This window comes from Vigna radiata, unplaced genomic scaffold (assembly GCF_000741045.1).
Source record: "Vigna radiata var. radiata cultivar VC1973A unplaced genomic scaffold, Vradiata_ver6 scaffold_360, whole genome shotgun sequence".
NCBI lineage: Eukaryota > Viridiplantae > Streptophyta > Magnoliopsida > Fabales > Fabaceae > Vigna > Vigna radiata.
In genome coordinates, this window is record NW_014542355.1 from 40119 (window position 1) to 51793 (window position 11675).

Consider the following 11675-nt stretch of genomic DNA (forward strand, 5'->3'; position numbering starts at 1 on the left):
TTATATATTGGAATTGTATGGGTTGAAAGTATATGACTTGAGAAGGAATGAAACATGATTTTAAGATTGTTGGTGGTGGTTTAAATGTAAGATCTCTAGGTGAGATCCTTGTAATGTTTAGAGGGAATATAGGAAGCTCAGTCTTGGGGGTTATTCTAACACTTTAATGACTCTTTCAATCTCACTTAGAGAAGAATTAGTCATGTGGTGAGAGTAGTAGGAGGTCCTAGTCTTGGGTGCTTCCAGTATGACCTAAGGCGAGTGATAACGGACTTACACTTGTGTGTGTGGTAGGGTTCAACCCATGACAATGGCTTTGCAAAGCAGTAGAGACCACCACAAGTGCACAACCCGCCATAGCTCGATATTCATTTTAAGTCCGGATAATATGTTACAATATACTATGTGTTTTAATTGCATAAATATTATTGTGTATATTAGATTAGATTACATTGACATTTATATTTTTTTGAAAATCTAGCTTACCCTTGCATGTTTGTTGTTTGTTTGTATGTTGTCTTACTCTTGTTGCAATGATCATCTAAAATGGATGTGAGCAGAGGCAGATGATGTTCCATTGGAGCAAACTCTGGAAGGCGGGGATACTGTACCTAGTTCTTAGGATTCCTCTTTTCTCTTTAATTTATTTTGAAAGACATTTATGTAATATGAGTTTGAACTTTATAATTCCTTGAAATTAGCTTTAGTCATCTATTTATTTTGAAATACTTTGAATTAGGTATAGTTTAAAGTTATAATTCATTTTGGGATGACTGTAAAAATTATAAACCTATATTTCACATCATCTTGACTGCTCTCTTTTATCATTTCGTGTTCTATTCTATATTATATCATCTTATATAATTTGGGATGTCACAATATTTATAAAACATTTTGTTGAAAAAACTAAACTGTAAGAAGGAAATGGTAGCTACTCATGATAACTTTGTCTTTTACACTTGTGATAGAGGTCGAGAAAGAAACCATGACTTGCAAGAAGAAATAGTCTGCACAGGTTTCCAAATAAAATAAAGAATAATAACATTTAGAGAATATTTTTTTATAATATTTAAATATAATTTATGTATCAGATATTTGAAATGATTTAAAATTTGATTGATATTCATGTTTATTTAAAAATATTATATTTTAATTGGTTTTGGATCATTATTTTTAAATAAGACTTTGATTACTTTTGTTGGTACAATAAGAAAGATGTTCACTCATGTGTTATTGTTTTTTTTTTTTTTTTAAATTCTCACATATTGAATAAAGATTTTCTCACATGGTAGAGATAGTCTAACATGACAGTAGTTGTGTTACCTGTTAAATGAACATCCTATCACAATGAGATGTTCTGACAAATATTATGTGAGAAATTTTAATTTAGTAATTTTATTTTAATTTTTAAACTGGAATAATTTAATACCTTTTGAGATTAATTCTAACTTTTATATAAATACTATAAATATTATAATGATATTTTTATTAACATTGATAAAAGTATTAATTTCAATAAAAGTATTATTATAACAATTATAATATTTATATAAAAATTAAGTTTATTCTGAATTTAGAGAGGGATGAAATTACTCTAATTTAAAAATATCAAAACTGAGTTGAAATAAAATATAAATAAGCAAATTAAATTGATATTTTTTATATGATATTGTCATTTTTACATTACCCTATCTTTATCATATGGTAATATATTTATTTGACACTTGACATTTAAAAGAAAAAATTAAAGAAAAAATAAAATAATTATTAGTGCTGTATTAATACCTAAATTATATCATATTTTAAAAATAAAAATCTAATTAAAACCAGTTAAAATCTGAATATATAATTGTAATTTTCCAACAGGAAGAAGAAGAGAGAAGTTTAAATCTATTTAAAGTATGTTGAATAGTGAATATTTTAAATGGTATAATAATGATTAACGACTAAAATACTGTGGTACTCTTCCTGTCCGTTTAAAATAAAAATAATAATTTATAATTTATATCTAGTCCCGATCTAATCAAAATGAGCTTTTGGGTGCTGCATAAACCCTAAACCCACCCTATCCCTAAACTTAATCTGCTGAATTCTCACGTTTTCTGGTTTAGAAGGTAAATTTTTTTCTTCTTTTTCTCTCATGTTTTTTTATGCTCGAGGGTTCAAACAGTGTTAGCCTCCTCACCGTAGCCACCACCGAGCAGTCCTCAGCCCACCGTTGCAGGCGCCAACGAGGTTCATCTTCTCCCTCTCCCTCTCTGTTTCCATTATTTTTTATCTGTGTGGTTTGGGGTTCTAACCAATTCACTCTGTCAAGAGAGGTTGGGTTTTATTTTTAGTCTTATGCTAAGCCCTGGAAACTTCACCAAGGTGGCAAGAAATTTTAGACCATGCAGTGGGAATAATGTTTCGATTGATGGATATTTATTTGAATCTTGAAGTGTTGAAAAAAGTTCAAGAGCTTGCTTATGTAATATGTTTAATTACTGAAGTTTTCTCTTAATTTTCTGTTAATTCTGAAATGTATTTGTTGATGAAATTATATAGTCTGTTGGATTATTTGATTTCATTTGGATTCATGTGGGTTTTGTATAAGCTTGCGGTGAATGAAGTCTGGGTTTTGATGAAATTATATAGTCTGCTGGATCAACTAAATGAAAATATGGTTTGCCTTGCTTAGCATTTCATTGAACCCATGAAGTTCTGGGTTTGGTTTGAAGTTATTGCGATTGTGGTTATTGCAAATGGCTTCTTGGGAGAAGCTCTTGATGTGGATTTTTTGTTGTTCTAGTTTTATTTGGATCTAAAAAACTATAAAATAATTTTTATAAAAAATTGGTGGATATCTATGTATACCTGTGGGTTTTAAGAAGGCATCCCTAATTCCACACAAACTTGAAAACCTAACGGAAGAAGCATTTGCATGGTAGAGATATAACTGGAGTGATGAGAAACCTTGAAGAGGATGAGAATGGCGTGGAGGAAGAAGAATTTCAGAAGAAAGAGAAGAGAAAGGGAAAGCACGATAAACCGAAGCCATGGGATGATGACCCTAACATTGACCACTGGAAGGTGGAGAAGTTCGACCCTTCTTGGAACGAAGGTGGCATGCTCGAAGTCAGTTCTTTCTCCACCCTCTTCCCTCAATACCGCGAAAAGTATCTCCAAGAAGCATGGCCTACTGTCAAATCTGCTCTCAAACAATATGGCATCGCTTGCGAACTGAACCTTGTACACACTCACTCCCCTTCACTCATCCTTTTCTCTGATTTCCAAATCTTAATTCCACTTTCACTTGTTACAGGTCGAGGGTTCCATGACAGTTTCAACCACCAGAAAGACTAGAGATCCCTATATTATCATCAAAGCTAGGGATCTCATCAGGCTTCTCTCAAGAAGTGTTTCTGCTCCTCAGGTATGTATATATGTGCTTTTCTTCCTCTTGTTTCTCTCGCTTTCTTTCAAATTTCAGTTATGTTAATGTCCTCTTCGTTGTTCTCAGGCCATAAAAATACTTGACGATGAAATGCAATGTGATATCATTAAAATCAGTGGCTTGGTTCGCAATAAGGTATTATCTGATGGTTTTTGTGTTTATTGTTTTATAGTTGAATATTCAATACCAGTGCCGCTGCGAGTCCTGTGTTTGGATTGAGTGTCGCTTTGTTCTTTGGATTTCCCTTGTTTCAACAGTTTTTTTTTTTTTTTTAATTTGTGCTTACATGTAATTTTTCTATTCTGTCTTGAAGCATTTTAAGGAAGTATGTTTGATGGTAGGAAGTTCACTTGATTTTCTGACTGCAGGAGCGATTTGTAAAAAGGAGACAACATCTTGTGGGTCCCAACTCTGCCACCCTAAAAGTATGCTATTGTTTAAGAATTTATTTTTGGAGCAATGGGAACGACTCCTTTGTTCTTACATTCTAGCTTTGGTTTTACTGTACTGCATACTACTATCAATAGATGGCTTCAACTTTGTAACTCACTTTTCTCCAACTGTAATACTGGTGTGCAGGCTCTTGAAATACTCACTGGCTGCTACATTCTCGTCCAGGTAATTTTGAATTTTACTTCGTTGTTTAGAATGTGAAGACTTTACATTTACTTGCACTATGATATGAGTGTGGTATAGAAAGAGCTGATTTCTTTGTATTTCTCATGCAATTCCACAGGGAAACACAGTTGCTGCTATGGGTTCGTTCAAAGGTTTGAAACAAATCAGAAGGATTGTTGAAGAATGCATGCTGAATAAAATGCATCCTGTATACAACATTAAGGTTAATTGATATGTATTTTATCAAGCTGATTTTTATGGTATAGATTTCCGGTACATAAAATATCTTATTTCTCTTTTTCACTTGGTCAGATTCTTATGATGAAGAAAGAACTTGAAAAGAACCCGGAACTTGCCCAGGAAAACTGGGATAGGTTCCTTCCAAAATTCAAGAAGTATGGCTTTTATTTGATAATTTTTAAATGCAAAGTTATCACCCTCGGCTTCAGTTTCATTGACTCTTCATATCTTTATCTAGGAAAAACGTTAAGCAAAAGAAGTTTAACTCTAAACAGAAGAAAGCATACACACCATTCCCTCCACCACAACAGCCCAGCAAGGTGAGACCACTTCTGATATATATATATATGATCTAGTTGGATTTCTTCCAATTATGATTAAGATATGAATGCTTAATTAAATTCCTTTTGGTTTGAATTTGCCTAATGGTTTTCTAAGAAGAGTTACATTTTAATGGTTCTCAAGAACTCAATTACCTTAGTAAGACCCTACTGATCCACCTTCTATTTCTGGCTCTGTTGTGATTAGTGCTTGATCTGTTTTCTTCTAAATTAATTTGTTAAAGCTGAGACCTACTATCTGTGGCTGATATTATGAGGTAGCATATTCTACCTTATTTTGTACTTGTTTCAATGAAGGCAATAGACACAGTGAATATGAATTATAATTGATATTCAATCTCGAGCATTATCTTCAGGAATTGATATGATCACCTCTTGGTCAAGTGTGCATTATCTAGGATTTGTGAATATATGAACATTTTCTTGACCTTTAAATAAGATAACAGCATAAATTCCACAACTGTTTTTTTTTTTCTGGCATTCTTATATGATTTTTCTTTCGTTTATGTTTTGTATGTATATATAAATCCAAGTTTTTGACACAATTCTTCTGATATTTTGCTTGTTAATTTTGCGTCTTTTGTAATTTATGCTACATTTCAGATTGATATACAATTAGAAACTGGAGAATACTTTTTAAGTAACAAGAGAAAATCGGCAAAGATATGGCAAGAGAAGCGGGAGAAACAGGCTGAAAAAACTGCTGAAAACAAAAGGAAACGAGAAGAGGCCTTCATCCCTCCCAAGGTTAATGCCAACATGTCATTTGCAATTTTCTATACTATGCACAACTATTTACTGTGTTTCGAGTTACACTTCCGATCAATTCTCCTTATTAACATCTGTCCATAAAAGAAAAACACAACTATGTTTTGTTAAATTGTTTACTTTATAGTCTTCTTCACGTTGCTTTGTTAAATTTTTGTTTGCTCCCTCTGTATAGGAGCCTGTAAACCCGGTGAATAAATCAGAGGATGCTAACAATAACGTAGCTGACATTACAAAGTCCTTAAAGGTAATTTTGTTGTTATTTTCTTGCTTGATTGGTTTAAATTGTAGGCTTTCTTTGCCACACCGGCATTTTCTCTTTAAATAAATTATCTCGCTTGTATTAAAAATTGGGGCCGTCTGCAGAAAAAAACAGAGAAGCTTGGGAAGCGAAAATCTGAAGAAAATCTAAATGCGGAGACATATATTATGGGATCCTCAGAACACGCATCAGGAAAGAAATCCAAGAAGCAAAGGTCTTCGGCGTAATCTTCATTTTGAATTTTATATATTTTTTATTTTTATTTAAATATTGTATTTAAATTAATTTTAGTTTAAATTGTTGTATGTTTTTGTTTACTTTATCTAACTATTTTATGCTCCCTAAAACCTATGCTCAATGATTCACAACCAACATATTTTGGTTTGTTTGGTGACCAATTTTCTGCTTTGCATATTGCAATATCAACATTCTGAACTTCTTTTGTTTGCTTTTCATTGTGCTTCATTCAGTCAGCACAAGTGTGTTTTTGTTGAAACTTGTTCAACATTACCATCTTACTTCCTGTAATGGGTTTCAGCTTTGTCCATCAAATTAACACTCTGATTTTTATTTAATAATAAAAAAAACATTTTTATGGGAAGAAAGGTGTTTATTTTGTTCAGCTGTGCCTATCTGAACCTTCTAATTTTGTAGCTAAAAATTAAAAGAAAGTATCAACATATACTTTTAATATTTAAATCAATTTAGAAATTTATTCTTTGTTTTCAATGAATTTAAGATAGGAACAGCTTTCGGTGATTCATAGAAAAGTCAGTCCCCAATTTGTTCTTTCTGTCTCTAAAGTCCAAATAATAAATGGTATAAAAATAATACCAACCACGTTTGACAATCTTTTTGTAGGAAAGATTATAAGATGTCTCTTATTTTAGTTTATTCCATTTTTTTATATTAAACTTTTTTTAATTATCTAAATTGAAAATCTGGCTTACTTTTCAACCTCAAGAAAACAGTAAATAAGTTTATAGTTTGAGAATTAAAGTGAAGATGTGTTTCTTTGAAGAATTTTGTAAAAGAAATAGGTTTATTTTTGTAAAAAAGAAACTATTTTATTCAATTTTATTGTTTTATCTTTTAAAAAAAATAATTTAGTCTTACAAAATGATTCCAAATAAAATCTATATAAGTTTAAAATAATTCTATTAATGGCATATTTCCTCTCTTCTTTCCTTTCTCTGATTAATAACAATTTTTGAAATTATTTAATTTTTTTAATCTATTTTTGTACTCAGTACACTATATATATATATATATATATATATATATATATATATATATTTTTTTTTTTTTAAATATTCAAACGCAAAAGTTCAACTCCCCATCCTAAGGTGAAAGTTAATAACGTGAGCATGTATTAAATCAAGTCTTTTTAAAAAAATATGAAGATTTGAGTTAAGAATAAATTGAAGAAAAATATTGAACGATTATTTTAAATTTAATGAGCAAAAATGGAATTAAGACTTTTGATTTTAAAAGACACAAGTGAAGAGAATTTTATCTTCTTTCTTCTTGACCTCTTCATCAAAACTCAATCAACATAGGGAGTTTGTTTTTATTTCAAAAAGGTTGTTGACAAATTGAATAGCATTATCCATAAAGTTTGTGCTTGAAGAAGAAAAAAAAAACTTTTGTTTTTCAAAATTTGTTTTCTTAGATTTGGTGAGAAATATACGAGTGATTTAATCGTTCGTTTTCATCTTGATTTGATTTTAAAAAAGTCTAAAATTGTATGTTATTCTTGATTGACTTTTGGTCGAAAATTATACTATTTATAAATCAAGTTTTTTTTAGTGTTTTGATTATGAAATCGAAGAAGAAAAGATTGGATGTGATGTAAAAAAAATATCATTAACTAATTAATTAATTAATTAAAAGTTTATGAAATGTAAATTTAGGATAATCATGGTTAAACTATCAAATATATATTAAAAATGTATAATAATTATATATGTTTTGGTTGGTGAGGGAATAATATAAGAATATACGTTACATGATGAGATTAAAAATATTTTAATATGAATGGTTGAGCCAATATAATTGCGTTATTGACATGATCATAGCTTTGGATTTGGTGTCGTATAAAGTGTTTTCTAATCTTCGGAATTGTCGGCTCATGTGTTTCTTTGGTTTCACTGTTTCACTTTGGAACATCGTTACCATTCAAAACATCATATTGTTATCATTATTGTCTCCAATTTTCAATTTGTAAATAAGAACACCTTTTCAATCTCTCAAATTATTTTTGCATCTTTATTTGTATATTTAACTTTAACTATTTTATTTTAATTTAAAATAACATATAAAAATGTAAATGATCAAATGTTATAATTTATCAACACTTATATATTATAATTTACATATTTATTATAATTATGAAAAAAAAATGAATTTATTTTATTCTATACGATTTTAAATTTTAATCTGAATTAGAGTAAATTGAAGAAATAAAAGCATTGCACTTTAACCACTTATTTGTAAATAATTTCAAAATAACGTTATTTCAATGTAAAAAGAAAAATATACAACAATGAAAAATATCATTTTCAAAGAACACGTAAAATATAATTCTGAAAAAATCGTTTGAAGTTATTTATCGTAGTTCACTAAAAAGCAAATACCATGTATTTTCTATTAAAAAAGTTAATTATGTTAATTTTCCAATTATTAAATTTTTCTCGCAAATTCAAAACGACAAAAACAATTAATTTTATTAATATATTTTAAAATATTACTAATAATAAAAGGCTAGGTATTCATTTATTAGTTTATTTTAAAATATTTAGTTTTAAAAAATCTCATTTTTCCCTTGTCTTCTATTAGAAGATTTGTTTGACCGTTTTTCCTTATTATATTAGAGTTACGGGGAAGAGGATATTAATTTGATTTTTTCATTTGGTAAATAATTTTATTTCTATTGGTGTTTTAATATTTTTTTTATGGATGATTAAGTGAATTTTTGTTTGTGTATTATTGATATGGTGAACTTGTTGGGTTTTGAAAGAATTTTTCTCAAAAATAATTTTAAAATAGTGGTTTTATTTTTAATGAAATGCATGAAATTAAATAAAAAAGTATTTTTTAATGGATTAGTGAGTTTTATATTAACATTGTAAGTTTAAGAACAACTTTAACAATGAATATTTGAAAGGAAGAAATTTTAAATCAAGTGAAAAATTTGAAAAATGTTATTTTATTAAAGTTTCTTAAATTTAATATTGCTCAAACGACTTCTAGTTAAAGTTTCTTAAATCTATTATCATGTTCGACTTTTGAATATTACTAAACACTTTTAATTTATATGTAGAAAATAACATCTCTACTAGTTTAAAGAAGATCATAAATCACAACCCACTAACATATGACTAAGAAAACTCTTCTCATTCACCTCTCATTGTTAAGAAGCATGCCCACCATCATCTGTTGTGTTACTTTAATTTTCATACTTTCTTATTCATCTATTTACTAAAAAGGATAATCCCTTTATGCCAGTTGTAATAAGAAAAGGACTACTCTTGAGAAAACCTTCTTCAATACTTCTATAATCTTGCAAAACTCTTAGAACTCTTTTTTTTTCCATGATAACATTATCATTCCATTTCCTCAACATTGCCTCAATTCCTTGGGAAATATAAGTCCTAAAAACCACTCTTATTTGAGCCAATATTTACACTAGAACTATTAAATATGCCCTCTCCTTCTCTTTCTAGATGTATTGAACTTACAAATATTATGATGCTTGTACTGAGTCCAATTTACTATTGTTCTGACAACTCTTCAACCTGTCTCTTTTACTTCACACACTCAATAGGAACTATCCAATTAAGAACCATTGACATTGGTTTTGCTTCAGACTCCAATGAAATAGTGAACCACACGGCTCCAAGGTGAAAATTCTAGTACTTGTTTTAGAACATGCAAAGAAACTCTTCCACAACCAAGATCTTCTCTTCTCTTCTTCACTTGTCCTTGTTAAACTTCTTTAATTCTCATGACAATTTTCCTTCACTCTTTAACTTAATCCATGCTTGATGTACAACCACTAACTCGCCTTCTTGTAACAAGAAGCTTCTTTTGCAGAAGATAAACCATTAGAAAGGGATGGGAACACACTCAAACCGGTTTTGCGATTATTCTCTAATTTGCTAAGAAACCATTTAATATAAACTTCAAGCCTAACCCTTTGATCACCATAAGACATGCCAAACCTTCAAGAGATGTTCACTTGATCATAACTAAAACAACAACACCACAACTCAACTTTAAAACTCTCTTCAAAAATCAACTTTTTCAACTATGCCTTAGCTAACATATTAACTCTGCCTTTTAACCTTAGCACACCATCTTCCCCCATCACCAACTACTTAACCTATTTTATGTCAATAACTCCACTATCTTCTGCAAGCTAACATTGTACATATGTTTCTTCTTTATCAGACTCAACAAATTACTAGATATAGTCAGGCTACTACATCTAATGAAATCAACCTCAAACTCAACTTGCCACATTAGATCTCTGAACATAACAACCAACCCAAGTTTTCTGATCATACACAATAATCACTTCAGCAATTGATATCGTAGACATCCCTTTTTAGCTCTTTTTATAAAAAAAAAAATCTTCTCCTTTCCTCATTCCCCATGCTCTAACTCACTAGCATTTGCTTTCTTTACAAAATGAACTTTTAGATGCGCTTCTTTCTTTAGTGCTTGAAATCGTCCACCTCAGCCCAAGGTCAAACCTTCCTTCTATGCAGACCATTGATCTTGAAACATCCATTTTGTACTTCATTTTGATGTTGTCATTTGTTGAGAAGATCCAACCATATCCTTCTGATTGTTGAACATAGTTTAAAATCCTTATAATACTTCACGCTCCATAAAGACTACAGTTTCCCAAACTTAGAAAACTTTGCCACTCTTAACTCTTCCTTAAGCTCTTCTTTGCCTTATACTTATTTTTTAGATATTGATTCCCCTTAGTCTGCTTCAGGATTCATATTCCCTTTTTAACTTTAACCTCAAACCTTCCACCATATTTCTTATTCAAATCTCAAACATTTCTGATATGAAAACCATGTTGCCTTCTCAACGTTGCTACGCCAGGGCGCACCCACACTTTCCTTTTACTCTAAACTATAAATCCAACTTCTCTTGAAAAACTTATGATATCTGATCCCTTAACTTTTTTCTTAAAACTCCCTCAAATGAAAATATTACTTCTGAACTCTAACATCTTTCTCCATCCTTTGTAATCCAAAAATTCTGGTTTCCTAATTCCCTAGCACTCAAACACACCACATCTCCTTATCTTCGAGTAAAAAGCTTGTCTCAAAGGCTTTAACCAATTGTAATAAAGGTATCCAGGTCAAGTTATCCTTAAATTTGCATTTCTCTACCATTACAGAGCACTTAACACTATCACATGGGCAAAAACATGATAAAAACTTTATAGAAAACAACACTTAAACTACAACTTTTTCTTTTCCTTAAACCTTAGAGTTAAGAAAGGAAAATCATATCTAATATAGTCATAAGTGTGTACCCTCACTACTCTTATCAAAAGAAAGTTAACATCTACTTACAATATTAGCATTTGCACATTCATAGATTCAATACAAGATCACAAACAATTTTCATCAACAATGTTCATACAGAAAACCAATAGCAAGGATAGTTCCCCTTACAACACAATAATATTAGACCATCAATGTTTATTACAAAATAATAATAGAGAGAGGTCAATTCCCTTTACAACCCCACTATCAAGCTTTTACATCTATCCAAAATCATACAAAAAGAAAAGAAAGATTAGCCCCCCTTACCTCTTGATGAACTACTTGATCCTTTCTTAATGAAATCTGAGCAACACCTTCGTTCTCTACCATTCAAAACCCTCTACACTCACAAGGACAACCTCTCTCTATAAATAACTCTCTTTGCAACTCAATCTAAACACCCTTTCAGAAGCTTTCACAACCTTCACTATAACTCA

At 30.1% G+C, this 11675-nt stretch overlaps 1 protein-coding gene and 1 long non-coding RNA gene across 2 annotated transcripts in view; both read left to right on the top strand.

Annotated features, from left to right (window-relative positions):
• The window catches only part of LOC106779601, a 2526-nt gene extending 1698 nt beyond the window's left edge, over positions 1-828 (top strand). The window contains exon 3 of the long non-coding RNA XR_001377187.2: positions 561-828. This is a non-coding gene — a long non-coding RNA (uncharacterized LOC106779601). The remainder of the gene's footprint in view (positions 1-560) is intronic.
• A 1180-nt stretch (positions 829-2008) lies between these two features.
• Positions 2009-6063, top strand: LOC106779594 (KRR1 small subunit processome component). The gene is made up of 12 exons (XM_014667734.2): positions 2009-2235; positions 2931-3231; positions 3305-3415; positions 3503-3571; positions 3805-3861; positions 4016-4054; positions 4173-4277; positions 4367-4449; positions 4533-4614; positions 5239-5382; positions 5579-5650; positions 5770-6063. The coding sequence occupies exons 2-12, from the start codon at positions 2947-2949 to the stop codon at positions 5890-5892; spliced, it is 1170 nt and encodes a 389-aa protein (XP_014523220.1). The 5' UTR covers positions 2009-2235; positions 2931-2946; the 3' UTR covers positions 5893-6063.
• The last annotated feature ends 5612 nt before the right edge of the window (positions 6064-11675 follow it).

Coding starts and splice junctions, on each gene's coding strand:
- LOC106779594 (XM_014667734.2), top strand. CDS start 2,947: ATGAGAAACCTTGAAGAGGATGAGAATGGCGTGGAGGAAGAAGAATTT. Junction 3,416..3,502: donor GAAGTGTTTCTGCTCCTCAG/GTATGTATATAT, acceptor CGTTGTTCTCAG/GCCATAAAAATACTTGACGA. Junction 5,651..5,769: donor ACATTACAAAGTCCTTAAAG/GTAATTTTGTTG, acceptor GGCCGTCTGCAG/AAAAAAACAGAGAAGCTTGG.